The sequence below is a fragment of the Odocoileus virginianus genome, chromosome 9, assembly GCF_023699985.2.
Source record: "Odocoileus virginianus isolate 20LAN1187 ecotype Illinois chromosome 9, Ovbor_1.2, whole genome shotgun sequence".
NCBI classification, from domain to species: Eukaryota; Metazoa; Chordata; class Mammalia; order Artiodactyla; family Cervidae; genus Odocoileus; species Odocoileus virginianus.
Window position 1 is genome coordinate 70,253,640 of NC_069682.1, and position 22,316 is coordinate 70,275,955.

A 22,316-nucleotide genomic window follows, 5' to 3' on the forward strand; every position below is an offset into this window, starting at 1 on the left:
CTGATGCTGTTGGGGGGGGGGAGGGGAACGCAGAGTCACTCCCCGGGGGCTGGCCAGACAGGGAGAACTCTGACCCAGGGACTCCCAGCCGCCACCCACCTCTCGCTCACCCTGCACTCTTCTTGCTCGTTCGGGAACGGCTGTTCCGCAGCATCAGATACTTGCAAAGCTCACCAGCATCTCAGGTATAACCACAGCCCACCCTCCTCAGCCCTGGATGAACATTAGAATGTCCTGAGAAAGCCCAGGCCCCACTCCAGAGGTTCTGGTTTAGAGGCTTGGGGCCTCAGTATTTTTCAAAAGCTCTACAGGAGGTTCTATTGTGCAGCCAGGATTGAGAAAGCATCCCTGAAGTTAGACATACGGAACTGATGTCTTCAGGGGCTGCCCATGACCCTACGGGGGTGGGGGGGGAGTGGGGCGGTGTGCTCACCAGTTTGCCCCAGTCCCCACCTGGCCCCTTTTCTCATCCCTGGAACCTGGTCGCTGCCAGCATCAGATCTGGAGAGCCCGATATAAAACCCGAGGGCTGCAGACAGGCCATGCATGCATGCTGTCGCTCAGTCGTGTCCCACTCTCTGCGACCCCACGGACTGTGGCCAGCCAGGCTCCTCTGTCCATGGGGTTCTCCAGGCAAGAACACTGGAGCAGGTTGCCATTCTCTCCTCCCGGGGATCTTCCTGACCCAGGGATCGAAACTGGGTCTCCTGCATTGCAGGCAGATTCTTTACCGTCTGTGCCACCAGGGGAGCCCACAGACAAAGCAGAGGAGGCTATTTGTGCGCACACACACACACACACATACACACACACACACACCACACACACATACACACACACACACATACACACACGCCACACACACACACATACACACACACACCACACACACACACACACACCACACACACACATACACACACAGATACACACACATACACAGACACACATACACACACATCACACACACACACACGCACACACCACATACGCCACACACACACATACACACACACCACACACACACAGATACACACACACACACACACCACACACACACACATACACACACAGATACACACACAGACACAGACACACATACACACACATACACACACATACACAACTGTAAACAGGAGTTATTGGTAGCAATTAAGATTAGGAAGGAGGGAGTTCACTTTTTCTTTATGCAAATTAGTTCCATTTAATTAGTAATGTGAAACAATTTGATACTGAGTATTATTTCTCTCTTAACACAGCCTTTGACTGTGTGGATCACAATAAACTGTGGAAAATTCTGAACGAGATGGGAACACCAGACCACCTGACCTGCCTCTTGAGAAACCTGTATGCAGGTCAGGAAGCAACTGTTAAACTGGGCATGGAACAACAGACTGGTTTCAAATAGGAAAAGGAGTACGTCAAGGTTGTATATTGTCACCCTGCTTATTTAACTTATATGCAGAGTACATCATGAGAAACGCTGGGCTGGAAGAAGCACAAGCTGGAATCAAGATTGACGGGAGAAATATTAATAACCTCAGATATGCAGATGACACCACCCTTATGGCAAAAAGTGAAGAAGAACTAAAGAGCTTCTTGATGAAAGTGAAAGAGGAGAGTGAAAAAGTTGGCTTAAAGATCAACATTCAGAAAACTAAGATCATGGCATCCGGTCCCATCACTTCATGGCAAATAGATGGGAAAACTGGACACAGTGGCTGGCTTTATTTTTCTGGGCTCCAAAATCACTGCAGATGGTGATTGCAGACATGAAATTAAAAGACACTTACTCCTTGGAAGGAAAGTTATGACCAACCTAGATAGCATGTTAAAAAACAAAGACATGACTTTGCCAACAAAGGTCCTTCTAGTCAAGGCTATGGTTTTTCCAGTGGTCATGTATGGATGTGAGAGTTGGACTATAAAGAAAGCTGAGTGCAGAAGAATTGATGCTTTTGAACTGTGGTGTTGGAGAAGACTCTTCAGAGTCCCTTGGACTGCAAGGAGATCCAATCAGTCCATCCTGAAGGAGATTAGTCCTGGGTGTTCATTGCTAGGACTGATGTTGAAGCTGAAACTCCAATACTTTGGCCACCTGATGTGAAGAGCTGACTCATTTGAAAAGACCCTGATGCTGGGAAAGATTGAGGGCAGGAGGAGAATAGGGTGACAGAGGATGAGATGGTTGGATGGCATCACTGTCTCAATGGACATGGGTTTGGGTGGACTCCGGGAGTTGGTGATGGACAGGGAGGCCTCACGTGTTGCGATTCATAGGGTTGCAAAGAGTCGGACACGACTGAACAACTGAACTGAACTGAATAATGATGATGATAAAATCAATGAAGATGAAGTAGGAAAAAACCTGGAAAACCAAGGTGCTACTCAGCCCCTCATCCCTTTGCTTCCTGTGACCATGGTGACCCACGTGACCACATGAAAACAGGCCAAAGTCTCCAAAGATTGTAACTTCCCTGGGTCCAGAAATCACTGGCTGGTTAGGAGCTTGGTGTTTATGTAAGGTCTTATTCAAATAATAACAATCCCGAGCTGGTATCAGGCAGGGGGAACTGAATGTCCACATCTGCAATCTTACAGCAGTCTAGGATCAACCTGGGAGAGCTGGGCAGGGTGTTACCTTCCTCTTTACACCTAGGGAAACTGAGCCCCAGACAGATAGGGCAAGGCTGGGATTGAGATGACCCAATTGAACTTTTTTGGCAGAGTTTTTAATAGCAGAGTCAGGCTTGTTCCCAGGACTGCTGATTTGCCACCGCTGAGTCTTGCCCCATCTCCAACGGCACCTACCTGGCTCAAACCTAGAACAGCTAACTACAATGTAACCTCCCCAGCATGACTGAAACATTCTTGAAGTCTGGCACATGGAAGGCTCTCAGGAAAGAGTTTTTGTGTCAAATTTGGAAAAGAGCATCCCAGGGAGAACAAAGACCCCCAGGTTAGGTAGGTTTACACCTGTTCATTTATTTAACACTCACAACCACTTGGGCAGTAAGGATTTATATCTCCATTTTATATATTAGGAAACTGAGGCTTAGAGAAATTCAGTAGCTGGTTTGTTTATTAATTGATTGATTCCACACATTTATTGATCACCTACTACATGACAAACAGTGTTCTAGGTGAACAATACTATAGTTCACAGCAAGGAAAAAGATGGACATGAGCTCCTTTGGAACTTAGAGTCCATGGAGATGGGTAATCAACAAATAAATCCTTCTCAATTAGGAGTCATGGGAAACTTCAACCTGAATCAAGGTGTAGGGTCTTATTTCCCACTCTTTCTGATTCATGGAACCCTTATACTGGTTTTTATATAATGGCAACTGTATAACTGCCATGTATTACCCACATCTGTGTGCCAGGACCTCATTTCTCATGTACGCTTCACAATGATATACACGAAATGGGAGGTTTTGCCCTCATTTTATAGATGAGAAAAGAGCCTCGGGAAGACGCCCCTCTCCCAGCCTCATGAATGAAGAGGGAAGGAGAGGGCAGTGCTTAGCTCAGGCGACAAGACTGCTTTTGGAGTGATGGCATCTTTGGCATTCCTAAAGGAAAGACAAGGGTGGCAAGCCAGCCTTTTTTTCTTTCTTTTTAGTTAATTTGTTTGGCTGTGCTGGGTCTTAGTTGTGGCTCAAGGGATCTTTAATTGCAGCATGTAGGATCTAGTTCCCTGACCAAGGACCGAACCCAGGATCGAACTGCATTGGGAGCATGGTCTTAGCCACTGAACTACCAGGGAGGTCCCGAGCCAGCCTTCTTTGGGCAGAAAAAAGGAGGGGAAAGCGTTGCAGAGTTTAGGTTCAAAAACCTGATGGTCCCTTTACTGGCTGAGGGGCTTTGGGCAAATAGTTCACCATTCTGTGCATCAGTTTCACCCTCTGTGAAATGGGGCCACCCCTTCAGGGATGAAGCGCAGGATCTAACGAGAGCGTGCGTGTAGAAGGATGCTGGAGAAGCCACCACCCATGCGGCCCTGGTCCCCTAGGCAGCGCAAGGAGCCAAGTATGTAACAGAACTTCAGAGAAGCAGCGGGGCTGCCCTTAAAGACTGAGGACCCCCAGGGTCATGTCCAGCGAGCCCTGCCCTGCCCAAGGCTCTATCTCATCCTGGCACGTGCCTGTAAGCACAGATTCCAGATTCAGACAAAACTCGGCAACTAACGTACCATGCTGCTTTGGGTAAATCATTTTGCCTCTCTGACCCTCAGTCTCTCCATCTGTGAAATGGGGATGATCTTCTTCATAGTACGGTTATGAAGATTAAATGAGCGAATGGGTCTGAAAATTTTAGCACAGGCACAGGGCGCCTTTAGAAAATGGCAGCTCACATCACCCTCACTGTTGTTGCTCTGGGTTCCCCTCAGGGACCTGGAGCCTCCAGGAGCCTCCCCGCCCCTGTCCTGGCCCCTGACCAGAGTCTCCACTCCGTCCACCCCTGCCGTCACCTCCTGCCACCAGGAAAGAACACAGAAACTGGATGAAAGGGAATGCCTCTTTGCCCTGGAATCACCTGGTTGAGGTCTGAGGGCTGATCATTAACCAATCCCTGCTCTCTGATCCCACCGCCTATGAAAGCAGGTGTCTGCCCCCACCCTCCCAGCGTCTCCTGCCTCCTGACATCCTGCAGAGTAAGGAGAAAGACTCTGGATCTCACTTATGTACCCGACGCTGTGTGTGACCTTGGGCAAGTGCCTTCTCCTTCCTGAGTCTCAGGTTTTACTTCTTCTTTCACATAATTGGCTTTCACACATTGTTTTCCCCTTTGTCACTAAACTCTTGGGGGGAAAAAAATCTGTGGAAAGTAGATCAACAGAAGAGCACAGGCTATAAAGTCAACCAGAATGGATTCAAAATACCAGAGCTGCTGTTTTGAAACTATGTGGCCTTGGGGACTACAATCAACTGCTTTTTCAGTTTCTCCCTCCTTTTTCATTTCTCTAAATGAGGTCAGTGCTAGTTCTATGTCATTCAGAGGTAAGGCCCTAAGATGAGACCTACTTAGCACGAAGTAAGTGCTCAACAAACATCAGAGACAGTTACTCGGAAGCTCAGGGTATACAGTATATAAAGAGGGAGCAGCTGGGTTGAAATGAGAGAAGGAGCAGAGTTAATCACTTGCTGCCACCCCACAGTGACTATGAGGCAGTCTCTTGGAGCCCCAAGACTCAGGGGAAACAGTTCGAAAACTGACGGAGCCAATCCTGAAAAGTGAAAGTGTTAGTTGCTCAGTTGTGTCTGACTCTTTGTGACCCCACGGACTGTAACCTGTCAAGCTCCTCTGTCCATGGGATTCTCCAGGCAATAATACTGGAGAGGGTAGCCATGCCCTTCTCCAGGGGATCTTCCCAACTCAGGGATCGAACCTGGTCTCCTGCATTGCAGGCAGATTCTTTACTCTCTGAGCCAATACTAGGCATCTGCTAAGAAATACTCGAGATCTGCACACTATGGTCCACAGGCTGAATCCTGCCTGCTGCCTGCCAGCTATGGTTTTAATATTTTTAAGTGGATGGAAAAAAATTGGTAGAAGAATAATATTTTGTGATGTAAAAATTATACAAGGTTTTAATTTCAGCACCTACAAGCAAAATTTAATTGGCCCACAGCCACACCCACTCATTTACATATCATCTATGGATGGTTTCTCCCTGCAAGGGCAGAGTTTGAGTGGTTGTGACAGAGTGGCCAGCAAAGGGCTAAATATGTTACTGTCTTGTCATTTACAGGAAGAGTTTGCTGACCCCTGCTATAGAACATCTCTTCCTGCCCACATGGAAGACTTTGACCTTGTATAGATCACGGCTTTGCTACTTTATCAACAATGTGATTGATTCTGGACATACCATGTCACCTCTCAGAACCTCACCTGTAAAGGACTTATAACTATTTCTAGCTTTCAGGGCTGCCGTGAAAATAAAATAAGCAAGACTCTTTACTGCATGATGGAGAAATACCCATCTCACAGTGAGATTAACTTAGATGGTGTGTGCGTGTGTGCTCAGTCTCGCAGTTGTGTCCAACTCTGCGACCACATAGACTGTAGCTCCCAGTTTCTTGGAATTTTCCAGGCAAGAACATTGGTGTGGGTTGCCATGCCCTCCGGGGATCAAATCTATGTCTCCTGTGGCTTCTGCACTGGCAGGCAGATTCTTTACCACTGAGCCTCCTGGGAAGCCAACTTAGATGGTACATGAATCAGTGTTTAGATTTTTAACAGGTAATTATTTTCATGTATATTCAAAAAAATAGCACACATAAGGCTCATGGTTTCATAGATAAGGTTTGTTGTGTTTGTTGGGGTAAATGATCAAATGCTACTGGGGCAGACCTACCATCTCAGCTTTCAACACACACCTTCCATCTTTGGGTCCCAGGTAGCATCTCTCATCTGCAGCATCCTATTCACATCTCAGCCAGATGGAGCAGGAAGCAGGCAGGGGAGGGCCAGAAGCTGCACAAGCCTCTCCCACTCATACCTCATTGGCTAATCATGATCACATGACCATATCTAATTTCTAGGGAAGCTGAGACATTCAGCCTTTTCTCTGCACAGTCATGTGCCAAGGTGGGGGTTCTATTATTAAAACTGCAAAGGAAGAATTAAGATTGCAATCTCTGCTCTCTTATCAGCCAATTTAAAAACCTCCGTGTAAACAAAAAGGCGTTTTAAAGCAGACAGATTATGGCATCCATTTTGAAATTAGGAAGGGAAGACCGAGGGAATCACAGCCACGCCAGTTAACAGTCCTGACATCCCTGTGCCTGCGAAGTGGCCTGGCACTGCCCTTCTCTGACAAGGAAGACAACCCTCTGTTCTCTAAGTCACTTGCAGTCGGGCCTCCTCTTATCTTCAGCCAGAAGGATTCTCACTGATGCTGCTGATTTGACAGGGAAGGGAGTAGGCTCTGTCGCCGGGCTGTCTGGGTGCAAAGCTGGGCTCTGCCGTTTGCACGCCTTGCACGCTGTGTGACTCGGGGAAGTCAGTTCTCCTCTCTGAGCCCTCATTTAGCCATTTAAAGACACGGCAGCCACTTGTGTTTTGTCGCCTTTAGAGCACAATTTCTGAGATTTAACTGAATCTAATTCCTCAGCTCACGGTAGGTTCTCATTCTCTGCTGCAGGAGGCCACTCTTACTGATTTATTTATTTGGTCCCTTTTACCCCCATTTCCCAATTCCATCCTTTTCAGAGCAACCCCTCTGATGCATTGAATGTGTAGCTTTTCCTTTGTTTATGTTCTTGCAAAATGTTCTGTCTTTTGTAAGCATTTTTAATTTACATAATGGTATTGTGTTCTCTTGGGTTGGCCCAGACTTTCGTTTGGGTTTTTCCATAACGTGTATGGGCTTCCCTCATAGCTCAGTTGGTAAAGAATCCTTTGGCAATGCAGGAGACCCCGTTTGATTCCTAGGTCGGGAAGATATGCTGGAGAAGGGATAGGCTACCCACTCCAGTATCCTTGGGCTTCGCTGTGGCTCAGTTCGTAAAGATTCCGCCTGCAATGCAGAAGACATGGGTTCGATCCCTGAGTTGGGAAGATCCCCTGGAGAAGGGAAAGGCTACCCACTCCAGTATGCTGGCCTGGAGAATTCCACGGACTGTATAGTCCATGGGGTCGCAAAGAGTCTGACATGACTGAACAAATTTCACTTTCACTTTCATAAGATGTTATAGAAAACCCAATGAACTTTTGGGCCACACCAATATACCTCATTCTGGCTTTCCCTATCACAACTAGGTTTTATGAGATTTATATAATTATGCATGCATGCTAAGTTGCTTCAGTTGTGTCCTGACTCTTGGCGACCCCATGGACTGTAGCCCACCAGGCTCCTCTGTCCATGGGATACTCTAGGCAAGAGTACTGGAGTGGGTTGCCATGACCTCCTCCAGGGGATCTTCTCGACCCAGGGATCAAACCCACATTCCCTGTGGCTTCTGCATTGCAAGTGTATTCTTGACCATTGAGCCAACAGGGACGCCTTATATAACTTTATGTCCCTCTGAATCTTTGCTCTAGAAAGCAGTACGGTGCTCAGTCAGGGTGCCCTCCACAATCTACCTCCTCCATTACTAGCAGTGGCGGCCGTATCTGAACCCTGGCCCTGACCCAGCATACCACAGGGACTGCCGCGCTAAAGATGGTCACATGACATGTGTCTCCTTCTGGACTTTCGGTACTTGCATTCAGAGCCAAATTTCTGCATTCCAGGGAATATGCATGCTTAATTTGATTATACATTTGCAGAATGCCCTTAGGAAAGGCTGAACGTTCACACTCTCTAGCAGCACAGAGAGTTCCAGTGGCCCCCATTCCTGCCAACACTGGGCACTCTCCAGCCTTCTTATTTTTGCCAATCTCACTGAAGTACATTTCATTGTTGTTTCAATTTACACAGTACTGACTTCATAAGGCTGTTTTGAGAGGCCAAGGAGGTAATGTACGTTAAGTGTTTAACTCATTACTTAGTACATAGTAAATGCTCAATAAATGCACTTAAAAAAAGGTACTGTGGTTTGATTTATCTAATCCTCAGTTACTCTCAACGTTAAACTTGGCACACAGTAGGTGCTCAATAAGTGCATCCCCCCTCCCTTCCCCGACACTGTTTGATCATCCCCACTCCTACTCCCCAACCCTGGTGGAGTTGCTCCCAGTCCCTTCCCACAGACTCACCTGCAGTCTCTTCACTCTCCCAGCTGAGGTCCTTACGAGACTCCCTGTGGCCGAAGAGACTCTTCAAGATGGCATTGGCGATCGGCAGCATCATGGCGGTAGATGCGGTGTTGCTCAGCCACATGGACAGAAACGAGGTGGTCGCCATCATCCCCAGGATGAGCCTGGGGACAGAGGGAGTTAGGGGCAGATCTAGAACTGGGGCCCCTGGTCCCAGTTTGCATCCTACTTGTCTACAGATGGAAAGTCAAGGCCCAGCGAGGATGAGCCAGTGACCAATGGAAACCAAATCCACTCACCGTGCTTATTCTAGCTCTTAAGGAAATTGACTAGGTGTATGTAAGTGACCTGACCTCAGGTACCCAAGGGAAAATAGTTCTGGACGGGCACCAACCCTAAATTTTCTCTCCTTTGCCCCCAAATCCTTGATGGCTCCCATTGCAGAAAAAAAGATGCCTGCACACCAAGATTTTTCACTATTTTACCCTAAACAGTCTTTCCAGCCTCCTCTCCCTCGTCCCTTCTTCCCAGGCACCCCTCTCAGGCTCTGCTAAATTTTCCATCAGCTCTCAAACACGCCTTGATGCCCTGACTGCCTGCTATCACTTGGTCCTTCCCACCAATAGGAATCTAAATTTAGTGTTTTTTCCCTTTACATTGAACTCTTAATCCACCTGGAATTTATTTAGATATATAGACAGCATATTAAAAAGCAGAGACATTACTTTGCCAACAAAGGTCCGTCTAGTCAAGGCTATGGTTTTTCCAGTGGTCATGTATGGATGTGAGAGTTGGATTATAAAGAAAGCTGAGCGCTGAAGAATTAATGCTTTTGAACTGTGGTGTTGGAGAAGACTCTTGAGAGTCCCTTGGACTGCAAGGAGATCCAATCAGTCCATCCTAAAGGAGGTCAGTCTGGGTGTTCATTGGAAGGACTGATGTTGAAGCTGAAACTCCAATACTTTGGCCACCTGATGTGAAGAGCTGACTCATTTGAAAAGACCCCAATGCTGGGAAAGATTGAGGGCAGGAGGAGGAGGGGACGACAAAGGATGAGATGGTTGGATGGCATCACCGACTCAATGGACATGAGTTTGGGTAAACTCCAGGAGTTGGGGATGGACAGGGAGGCCTGGCATGCTGCGATTCATGGGGTCGCAAAGAGTCGGACACGACTGAGCAACTAAACTGAACTGATAGAGCAAAGTCAGATCTAAGAAGAATTTTTTTTTTAATGAATCAATTATACCAACATTTACCATTTATTGAATCCTTCCCTTCCCCACAGATCTAGATTTCTTCCATATTTTTAAATGGAAATCTATTTTTTTTTAAAATCTATTTCTGAACTAGTGTCATACTGTTTTCATTGTTATAACTTTAAAACCCTGAATATTCACTGGAAGGACTGTTACTGAAGCTCTGATACTTTGGTCACCTGATACGGGGAGCCGACTCATTGGAAAAGACCCTGATGCTGGGAAAGACTGAGGGCAGGAGGAGGAGACGACAGATCTTGAGATGGTTGGATGGCATCATCTATTCAATGAACATGAGTTTGAGCAAACTGTAGGGGATAGTAAAGGACAGGAGAGCCTGGCGTGCAGCAGTCCATGGGGTCTCAAAGAGTTGGGAAAAACAGTGACTGAACAACAACAAACTTTAAAATGTGTTTGATAGTAGCCTCATCCTTTCTTCAGTGTCAAATACAACCTCCTCCAGGAGGAAGTCACCTGGGCTGCATCCAGCTTCTCATCCTCATTTGCTCCCCACGTGGCAGTCCAGAGGAATTTTTTAAAAACGCCATTCTGGTTATGTCACTCCCCAGCTTAGAATTCTTTAAAGCAGAGATTCATAGACAGAGGGGCCATGGATATAATTCAGGATGGAAATGATGGGAGTAACTGAAGCTCTACTTTACTAACATCTAATATTCCCTCATAGGTCAGTTGGTAGAGTCCGCCTGCAATGCAGGAGACCCCGTTTCGATTCCTGGGTCGGGAAGATCTGCTGGAGAAGGGATAGGCTACCTACTGCAGTATTCTTGGGCTTCCCTTGTGGCTCAGCTGGTAAAGAATCTGCCTGTAATGCAGGAGACCTGGGTTCGATCCCTGGGTTGGGAAGATCCCCTGGAGAAGGGAAAGGCTACCCACTCCAGTATTCTGGCCTGGAGAATTCCATGGGCTTGTATAGTCCAAGGGGTCGCAAAGAGTTGGACATGACTGAGCGACTTTCACTTTCACTTCACTTTCACTTCAATAGAAATTGAATACTTCCTTCAGTGATTAATGAAGACAATAAAGTTCAGTATTATTAGAAGGGACTTGGTTACAGCCTCAAAACTACAGTTACTAGGCTGTTGCCAGATCTTATCATTTATTGTGTTAATAAAGAAGTTCATAAGGTATTCTATCAGAAATTTTTTTCTATCACAAATTTGTGTGGTTTTAAAACATTATTTGGATAAGTGCATTTTGATGTGATTGTTGTTGTTTTAAATCCTACATGTGATTTATGCACTTAAATAACATTACTGGGAAGGACGCATTAAGATGCAGCAAACTCCAAAAAAAAAAAAAAAGAACAACAATAACCTTATTTTAAAGGCCATTCAATTCTCTTTAAATGAAAGCCTGAATCCCATCCAGGAGGCTCGAGGCCCCGTCTTTCTAAGGCCATCTTTCCAACCACTCCCCACCCACTGGATCACCTTGGCTGGTAAATAGAAAACCAGGATGATAGAGCCAGCACTTACTGTTGAGACTATCATGTCATCATTTTTATAGGCAGAGAGAGGGTAGGTCACTCCCAGAGCAGGAAAGGTAGGATTCAGCCCCGAGTCACCTGAGTCAAACTGCTAACACGGCCCCCTCTAAAACTACTGGACACGAATCCCTGGGGTGAGGTCTGGGAACCAGCATTTCAGCGGACTCCCAAGCGATTCTTATGTAATTTTGAGAACTACCCAGGAGCCTAGCACTGTGCCTGGTGCACAGAGTGGGGCTCACTACGTATTTGGGAAATGAATGAACAGGTGTATGGTGGGATATGATGCGTTTATCACTCCAGATGACCAGAGCAGGAAGGGCGGGTTTGGGCTCCGAGAGATGGGGTCCCTCTGCCTCCCACCTCTGGGCTGGACACCATTCCCTGGCCTCACCTGGCCGGCTGGACCCCGGTGAGCATCAGGACCTTGAGGGCAATTCTCCGGTGCAGGTTCCACTCCTCGATGGCGCTGGCCATGATCAGACCACTGAGGAAGAGGAAGTTGGTGTCCAGGAAGTACTGGGCGCAGACCTTGTTGGAGGGCAGGATGCCCAAGAAGGGGAAGAGGACGATGGGCAGCAGGGCCGTCACAGAGAGGGGCAGGGCCTCGGTGCACCAGTACACCGCCATGAGCAGGATGACGAACAGGCAGCGACCTTCCTGCAGGGGGAGATGCAGGTTTAGGAAGGTCAGCAGAGCTTGGGGTGGCAGGGACAGAAGAGGTCCTGGCGCAGGGCCCATCCCCGAGGCACGTTCCCTGGGGAGGTAGTGGAGAGGGTACGTGCCCAAGGCTCAGATCTTGAGCAGGTGGTGTCACCGATCTGAGCCTCATTTTACTCAACCATAAAGTGGGGGAGCCATATCTGCCATTTTATAGGACTGTTTGAAGGTCACGTGAAATACGCCCATTGTCTTTGAAGTGGTCCCTGAGATGAGCAAGACAGTGAAAGCGGTTTGAGGGACTTCCCTGGTGGTCCAGTGGTTACAACTCAGTGCTTCCACTGCAGGGGGCGTGGGTTTGGTCCCTGGTGGGGGAACTAAGGTCTTTCATGCCACTCGGCACAAAGAGAGAGAGTGTGTGTGAAAGTGAAAGTAGTCTGCTTGACGGGCAATCCTAGAGAGCTCTGGAAGGGCACTGAGGAAGTGAAATAGAAAAGGAAGCCAAGATGATGTATTAACGAGACGGTTACCACTGTGGGAAGCTTGGGTGCAATCTTGATCGGGACCCCAGAAGAGAGTGTAGATCAGACCTCTCCCCCTGGGAGGCAAGAAAGCTGAAACTCTTGGTCATCATTGGCTGAGTGTTGCTCGTGGGAGCATTAACTCCCCAGCACTTGGGCCTGCCCTGTGCGGCAGCCGGAGGACACGCTCCTGCCAAGCATCCTGGGTTCAGTAAGAAGCTACTGGCCTGTGCAGAATGGTGAGTGCCAGAGGGGATGCGGACATAGCACCAGTAGCTACTGCTGCACCCATACACAGCATTTAGCACAACGTCCAATACCGGTACACACTCTATACAGAGTGATAATAGTTACTGATATTTATTGGGTTATTGGTCTTCCCAGCTGGCTCAGTAGTAAAGAATTCTCCTGCCAATGTAGGAGATGCAGATTCGGTTCCTGGGTGGGCAAGATCCCCTGGAGGAGGAAATGGCAACCCACTCCGGTATTCTTGCCTGGAGAATCCCATGGACAGAGGAGCCTGGAAGGCTACAGTCCACAGTATTGCAAAGCAGTCAGACATGATTTAGTGACTAAACAATAGCAACAACCTTGGGTTATTAAGTACCAGGTGGTGTTTATTCCTCACAAAATCCCAGTAAAGTAGGTGCAATTAATATGACCATTTGATGGATTGGCAATTTAAGATGCAAGGAGGTCACTAGCGAGGCAATGACTGTGAACCAAGGCAGTCTGCCTCCAGAGCCAACTCTCTTAACCAAGTTGTCAGCTGATTACTAGAATCTAGGACAGCCTGATAATGCAAATTCAAAGATTCAAAACAAAACAGATTGAGGCTAATTCAAGTGCAATCTATTCTAGAGAGATCCTCACAGACACTTTGAAATAATGTTTCACCAACGAGTTAGGCATCTGTTAGCATGGTCAAGTTGACAGATGAAATTAACCTGAAAGCAGATTATTATACCTTACTGGTTTTCTCCTCCACTAGAATGTAAACTCTAGGAGGGCTGGGATTGTGTCCCTGAAGCCAAGAGCAGTGCCTGGAACTTTTAGTAGGAACCCAAAGTATTTGTTGACGTGACTAACACTTGTAACTCAGAGACAGGGCTCATAACACACTCACTGTCTTCCATTCCACAAACATCACTCCTGGCCAGACTGGGAGTTGAGATGAGAAAAATGACTGAGACATTGTCATGCACTTTTACCATTTTCAATAGTTAGTTCTTCTCACACTCAAGTGACCTTATCAGACTCTACCCACTTAGTATTCCTCAAGTGGTGTGCCGGGAAATGTTTAACAAACGGCTCTCTGAAAAACTGCGGGTATGTGTGTAAAAATTCTTAATTACTATTCAATTCAGCTAAGAAGTCACTCCACTCATTGATCAATGAGTTTGGTTCCACTATGAATGTTTGTGTGTGATAAGTTGTGTCTGACTCTTTGCGACCCCATGGATTGTAGCCTGCCAGACTCCTCTGTCCAGGAATTCTCCAGGCAAGAATACTGGAGTGGATTGCCATTCTCTTCTCCAGGGGATCTTCCAGACCCAGGGATTGAACCCGCACCTCCTGCCTTGGCAGCCGAATTCTTTACCACTAGTGCCACCTGGAATGTTAGTTATATTTTCCTTTACATTAATTATTAAGACAAAATGGACTCAATGAGTAGTCCATTTATCAATGGTGTGTCTTCTTTATTGAATCAAATGACGGTTTTCAAATACTGGAGGAGGGGACTTCCCTGGCGGTTCAGTGGTTATGATTTCACCTTCCAATGCCAGGGTGTGCGGGTTTGTTCCCTGGTTGGGGAGCCAATATCCCACATGATTCCTGGTCAAAAAACCAAAACATAAGGCAGAAGCAGCACTGTAACAAACTCAATAAAGACTTTTAAAAAATGGTCCACATGAAAAAATACTGGACTAAGAGTTCCTCATTTTTTGTACTATTCACAATGTCACAGCTATAGACAACACATTTTGAGTGTGATCTGCATTACTAACTTTTCCCATCACCTTAAGACTAGACAAGCACCCAAACAATAAGCCAAGCCCTGATTTGTAGTGTTTACTGATTTCTATGCTGTGAATACCTCTACATGGCTGATTTCAAGCCACCAAGTTACATCACTGGGCACAGAATGCTCCGAGAAGGACAGTATCACAACACTCTACAGTATTCCCGATGCACATATAGAGGTGAATAACAGTAGAGGCAAATAACCATAGATGTAAATAACATCAAGACCTTTCAAAATAGAACACAATTAGGAAGTGAAGAGCTTTGACTATCTATTACTTTTGTTTTGATCATTTAACACCAATTCATAAAATTTCACCTTAGTGTCTATGTTCAACAACTAGCTAGCAAAATTCATGAAAATTTAACCATCAGGTCTCGTGAGCCAGGAACACGCAGGCTCCAGTCACTGCTGTGGGCCTCCAGGCAGAAGAATGCACATGGAAAGCCCCCAAGGAGTCAAGGCCATTCTGAGGCAAACTTGACATTCTCCGACCCATGTGTGGTATCATGCATCCATCGTTTAAAAATATACAATTATTTGCTATCAAAGCTTGCTGCTGGCTTTGGAAGACATGCCGCATCTATCCTGTTTTATACACCACCTGACAGGCCAATAGGTATTTCAGTTTGAAAAAGATATGTGTGGCTAATCAAGCAAATACCATAGGCTGGGTGGCTTAAACAACAGACAGTTATTTTTCACAGTTCTGGAGACCAGAAGCTCTAAGGTCCAGGTGTCAGCAGATTTGGGTCGTGGGGAGAACTCCGTTTGTGACTTATAGATGGCTGTCTTCTCCTTATGTCCTTACTTGGTCCTTCTTTGGTGCCAGGCATAGAGAAACATGCTTTCTCCTAATAAGAGCTATAATTTCATTCCCAGGCTTCCCAGGTGGCGCTAGTGGATAGAGAACCCACTTGCCAAGGCAGGAGACATAACAGTTTTGGGTCTGATCCCTGGGTCAGGAAGATCCCCTGGAGAAGGAAATGGCAACCCACTCCAGTATTCTTGCCTGGGAAATCCCATGAACAGAGGAGCCTAGCAGGCTATGGTCCATAGGGCCGCAAAGAGTTGGACACAACTGAAGTGACTTAGCACATAGCACAATTCCATCCCCACCCTCATGAACTGATCTTTCAGCTTCAGAAGCATACTAAATAGATAGTATGAGCCACTTGATACCAATAAATTTGACTGGAGGAAATATAAAATCTTCTTGAAAAACATAACTTATTCAATTTAATTATTAGAGAAAGAAATAGAAAAACTATGTCATTGACTTTGAAAGAAATGGAATCAATTAAAAATCCCCCTGCAAAAAAACAAAAACAAAAAATACTTCTAAGCCCTGCTGGCTTTGATAGTAATTCTACAAATGTTTAAGGACTAAATAATATCTATCTTACACAAATCCTTCCAGAGAACAGAAGGGAAAAAGGAGCACTTCTCAATCCATTTTGTGAGGCCAGAGTAACCCTGTTACCTGGGTTATCCTGACAAGGCTATGAAGCAAAAAGAAAAGAATATTATAATAGTTGAGGTCACCTGGAAAACTTGAGCTCTGAGAAGCTCTATTTAGAACTGCCTTCTCAATCCTGCCTCACATCACTATGCAGCAGAATAATTATGGTAATAATGACAACCACCAACATGTTTTGAGCATTTTTAAATTCCAGGCATTTGACATGTATTAATTCATTTAACGAGAGGCCCTATTATTTTTCAGAGGGGATTATAGAAGACATTGGTTTAGTCATGCATGTGAAGCTGTGACCCAGATAATTTGGTCCCATGGTGGTGTTGCAATTCATGAACTGCATAGCTAAACAGAAATTCTAATTTTTAAACTCTTTTCCTTTAAACATTTAAAGGACTCCAAGTATAAAGAGAGCTAACAAGTGCTTACAACTGGCCAGGTACTTTTCCTAGTAATTTACATGCAATAACTCATTCCGTTCCATAGCTCCTCTTGGAGGCAGGTATTATCATCTCCATTTTACTGATGGGACAACTGAGGCAAAGAGGTAACTTGGCAAAGCCAGGTAACTTGACCAAGGTTGCTGAGGCAGAGCCAGAATTTGAACTCAAGGTGGCCTGACTCCAGAGTTTGCGCTCTGTACCACTTCGTATCTCTGCATGACCCATGGCTGCCCTTGCCAAATTCCTGGATCCTCTAGATCTCTAGCATCCCTGGAATCTCTCAAACCCCTAGATCAAAAGAAACCCTCTGAAGCTCACTGGCCTGGTCTTGCCATCTATGTCCTTCCATCACTTCTCATCTGTGCCTCCACTGTCCCCAAAGAACACCATCTTAATGACCATCATGTCCCCTCCCAATTTCCCCATTCCAGAAGCCTCACCCTTCCATTTTGTCTTCTGTTTTCCAGAGAATAATCTAACTGGAAGCTATCATTTTTCCTTTCATTCATATGAGAGCAATCACCACCAGCACCATAGTAAGACTACTAAGAACCAACATTTACTGAGAACGTACTATGGGCCAGACAGCATTCCAACTACTGCCCTGCATGATCTCAGTTTACTTGTGATTGTCACAACAGCCTTATGAAGTAGGTCCCACGCTTATCTCCGTTTTACAGATAAGGAAACTGAAGCACAGAGTGGTTAAGTAACCTGACGGACATTACAAAGGCTCCCAGGTGGCGCTAGTGCTAAAGGACCTGCCTGCCAATGCAGGAGGCATAAGAGACGCAGGTTCGATCCCTGGGTTGGGAAGATCCCCTGGAGGAGGGCATGGCCAAAACTGACCGTTCTACTTTCTATGCAGAGATCATGCATGTGCATTCAAATAACTGGAGGATTTTAATTATTAATACTTTTCAAGAGTGATGGGGTTAAGTCATGGTCTTCAGGACCACGTGGGTTATAGAGGAAGAACATCCCCTATGGAATACATTTTTAGAGCAACAACTGGAGAGAAAAACAAACATGATTTTTTAAAAATTAGCCTTATGAACTATAGTTTACACCCAATAAAATGCATCTATTGTTAAGTGTACAGTCTGTGTTTCAACAAATATATGAACCCACACAACCACCATCCCAATCAAGATACAGAACACTTCCAGTAAAGAAACGTGGTAAATATGTACAATGGAATACCACTTGGCAGCAATATGTATGGACCTAGAAATTACCATACTAAGTGAAATAAGTCAGAAAGGCAAATATCATATGATATAACTTATATGTGGAATCTAAAAATATGATACAAATGAACTTACAAAACAGAAATAGACTCACAGACACGGAAAACACGGTTACCAAAGGTTGGGAGGATAAATTAGGAGTTTGGGATTAGCAGATACAAACTACTATATGTGAAAATAGAGGACCTAGTATATAGCACAGGGAACTATATTCAGTATTTTATAATAAACTATAATGGAAAAGAACCTGAAAAAAATATATATATATATAATTGAATCACTTTGCTGTACACCAGAAACTTACAAAACATTGTAAATCAACTATAGCTCAAAAAAAAAGAGATACAGAACATTTCCATCCCCCCTGAGAGTACCCCGCAGCCCCCTTCAGGTCAGTCCTCAGGACCCCTCCAAAACACGGCTATGCTTTCCATCACTAGAGCATGTTTTCTCCTCCTCTAGGACTTGACTTAAATGGAATGATACAGAATGTACTTTCACATTTTCTGCTCAGTATCGTGTTTGTGGATTCATCCCGAGGTTGTGTGTGTTTGCAGTTTGCTCTTTTTCATAGTTGCATAGTATTCAGCCCTGTAAATATACCACTCTTTCTCTGCACATCTTCTTGCTTATGGAGACCGGAGTGTTTCCAGTTTGGCATTACTGTAAATGAACCTGCTGCAAATATTCGAGTACACCTGCTTCAGGGGTGACTCCTGCCAGTCCTTCCGTGCAGCGCTACTAATTCTGCACATTATATAGTGGGAGGGGGTGCTGGTAGATTCCGGGCTGCGTGGGTGGCCTTTCAAAGGCCTTTGAGTCCCAGGCCTGGATTCTCCCTCTCCCTCTTTCCCCTCTTTTTTCCCTCCCTCTGCTTCTCTCGCTCTGTCCCACTTTCTCTTCCCTCTCTGGGTTCTCTTGCCAGGAGGTCAACATCCATCTTTTGTGGAGAAATGACTCCAGATCCAGCACGTGTCAGCCAGAGGGGGTGACCCAGGGGAGATGGTAGGAAGCGGGAAGTCGATCGTTGGCCCTCACGGGGTTTGGGCAGTGAGTGGGTCAACAGTGCTTCATTGCCCTCCTGGTTAGGAATTGGAGCAGGGCCGAGGTGACCCCACGTAGCTCCCCTGCCCCGGCTGAGCTTCCTGTGGGCAAAGTGAATTCAGAATTGCCAGCTGGGTGCCAGGCATCTGGTGAGGAATTAATAAGTACTGCTGCCCCTCACCCCCTGCAGGCCTCTAGGCCAGAGCTGAGTTCCAGAGAGCAGAAGTCTCCCAGGAGGCCTGGAGGCAGGACCAGAGAGCTGGCCTGCGGACGCTAAGCGGTGGGCTCTCAGCGATTCAGCCGGCCAAGCCGGCTCCCACCTCCAGGGCTTTGCGCCTGCTGCCTCCTCTGCCCGGCCTTCAGCCTTGATCTCTGCCTACCTCACTCCTCCTTGTTCAGCCTCATCTCAAAGGTCGCCTCTTCATGGACCACGCTACTGTCCGTGATCTGATCCCCACGACCCAGCCTCATTCTTGTCAAGCACTTTCCGGCGACTGAAGAATTTATTCGTTCACTTATCACTAGCTCCCTTCCCACCAGACCTCAAGCTCAGTGCAAACAGCATTCTTCTCTGTGTTTGCTCACCTCTCTCCTCAGGGCCTCAGTGGACATTTGTTAAATGAATGATTGTGTGTGTGTGTGTGTGTGTGTGTGTGTGTTTAATCAATCAGTTGTGTCCGACTCTTTGTGACTCTTTAGACTGTAGCCCGCCAGGCTCCTCTGTCCATGGGATTTCCCAGGCAAGGATACTGGAGTGCATTGCCATTTCCTCCTCCAGGGAATCTTCCCGACCCAGGGATCGAACCCATGTCTCCTGGTCTCCTGCATTGCAGGCAGATTTTTTACCCACTGAGCCATCGGGGAAGCCCAAATGAATGACTAAATGCTCTAAATCAGGCATCACAAACTCAAGTGCAAGGGACAGTTTAATGAGTGAAGTGGGCTAGCCTAAGAAAAATCACTTCATTTTCTGGAGTCTGATTTGCACTTCTGACAGTGCTGTGGGTACAGGGAACCTATCTTTCAACACAGGAACAAAATGACCAAGTGTGATGATAAATTACAGCTGGCACTGGCTTTCGTGTCATGGGCACAACAGGGAGAAGTGGGGACTCTGGTGAAGTGGGGAATATAGGCCCCTTGAAAACAGCAACTGCCACTCAGCTCCTGACTGTTGCCATGGGGCCCAGGATGCCAGCTCTGATTTTTCAAGAGAAGCTTGAAGTTGTGCTTTTATGTGACATTTCACAGTTTTAAATTATTTGTTCATTAAAATGAAAGTATGGGATGGAAAAAAAAAAAAAAACACCTCACATCTGCAAAACGCATCAGACCCACAGTCATCAATATATGACCTCTCGTCTAAATGGTCTTAATGGGTGGAAAGTCCCAGAAAAAAGCTCACACATACACAATTTGGATCTAATGTCAAGTTGTTCATGGATTACTAGGAATCACAGGATTCTCTGTGAAAAGTCCCTGTTCTGTTTAAAACCCCTCATTTTACAAGGACAGAAACTGAGGTCACAGCAGAAGCCGCACAGAGCACAAGAGCAGATCTCGGGTTCCTGGTCCAAACAGTGTATCAGGGAGTGGGGTCCAGTGGGATTGGTTTTACCCCAGCACACAGCACATCCGAGCCACCTCTACCTCTGAGCCCCCTGCTCTGGGAATTCAGACCAGCCACCTGGCCACAGGGAGAGTCAGTCTGCGTGTCTGCCGAATGGAATCTTCCTTCGATTCCAAGGGCAGGTTTGGGTAAAGGCTAGTGTCACATGAGCCCAAGTCCCTGTTCCTTTGAATTTTAACCTCTGGAGTCCAGAGGTAGGGGGAGGTGTCTGCTCTTGCAGGCTCACTTTCTGGCTCATCTCAAGAGTCATCAGTCTGCCCCTGGGCCACTCTGTTCGGTCTAGACGTTCCGCTTCAGGAAGGGGAATTTGCTGAGATGGCACAGGGTAGACGGAGTTGTGGTTCAAGGTGAAACATCACTCACAGCCCCAGCCTGTGCCCTCTGCCAGCAGAAGCTGCCGTGACTCAGCTAAAACCCTCAGGGGGGACAACCTGAAGGAGACTGCAGTCTGAGAAGACGGGTGAGAAGCCAGAAGGCTGCTCCTAATTATGAAGGCTGATTGACCCCAGAGGCCAGAATCTGGAAGGGCTTGATGTGGATGTGGTTGGGGGATGGATGAAATGGAAAGTGGTCATTTCTTTTTCAGAAGGGAAAAGAATGCCAAGGAAATCTCTAGAACTAGGCTGTCCAAATACACCAGCTCTGGGCCACTGGTGGCTGTGTAAGTTTGAATTCATCAAAATTAAATGAAATTTAGAATTCCAGGTTCTCGGTCACACAAGCCACATGTCAAGTGCTCCACAGTTACATGAGACTAGTGTCTACCATTCTGGACAGAGAAGATCTAGAACATCCCCATCACTGCAGGAAGTTCTTTTGGATAAGTCATTCTAGAGGATTCAGATCCTAGGGCCAGGAAACTTGGGTGTAGTGGTTTTTCCACTGCATTCTTGTGTCAAGTCACTGAGTTCATCCATCTGCAAACTGGGAATAATAATGGTTCGTTACCTACATCCTAGAGGATCCCATGAGAAAGAATACATGTAAATGCATTCTGAAATACATACTTAACAGGTAGACTAGGAGTGAGATTATGAATGAATTTCTTCATTTTTCCAAATTCCAACTATATATTTACATGTTTTTTTAAAATAGACATTCCCTGAATACATATGTAATGTATCTATAAAATTCTGAGGTTGCACTCTCCTTTTTGAGAACTAGGAAATACTTCATTGTGTAGAAATTTGAGGCCAGCCTGATTTCTTCCCCTTTATAGCTCATCAATTTTTTTGCTTGGATATCCATGAGATTATTTGGTTTAATCCTCAATTCATTCACATTGCCATGATATAGCTCAGAGTTAATGAGTCTCTATACATTTTTTTTCTTGTAGACAGAAAATTTGCAGATGTTTTAAATTAATTTGACTTCAGAGTCATTTAATTAATTAATCCTCTAGAATTAGAGGTAAATTCATTTTCTACCATTAAAGATTCCAATATTGTTTTCTGTTTTATTTGTTTGATTTCTTTTTCTTTCTTCTTCAGCAACACCAATTATGCAGAAGTTGGATTTCCTTTGTCTTCCATATTGATCACTTTTCTTTCATCCTTTCTCATTCTTTCTTACTTAATTTTGTTCCATCTTCTTTAGTCTGTGTAACAATTTCTTGATTATGTTTTTAATAGTTTCCATCTTGCTATTTCCAGTAGAGCTTTTGTAATAGTGTGGCTTCACTTTTCTCTGTCACCCACTTTCATTTCTCTTCCGACACTGCTTTTCTCAATTCCATCTACTTTTTATTCTCTTCTTTGAATCTTTTATTTCTTATCTTGAGATTTATTTTAGGA

At 45.7% G+C, this 22,316-nt stretch overlaps 1 protein-coding gene across 3 annotated transcripts in view; it reads right to left on the minus strand.

Moving 5' to 3' along the window:
• The window catches only part of SLC13A3 (solute carrier family 13 member 3), a 101,405-nt gene that overhangs the window by 32,962 nt on the left and 46,127 nt on the right, over positions 1–22,316 (minus strand). For all 3 annotated transcript variants that reach the window (XM_020887200.2, XM_070472727.1, XM_020887199.2), the window contains 2 exons: positions 11,867–12,132; positions 8,707–8,870 (listed from right to left, as the gene is read on the minus strand). In XM_020887200.2, coding sequence (XP_020742859.2) covers positions 8,707–8,870; positions 11,867–12,132 — 430 coding nt within the window. The remainder of the gene's footprint in view (positions 1–8,706; positions 8,871–11,866; positions 12,133–22,316) is intronic.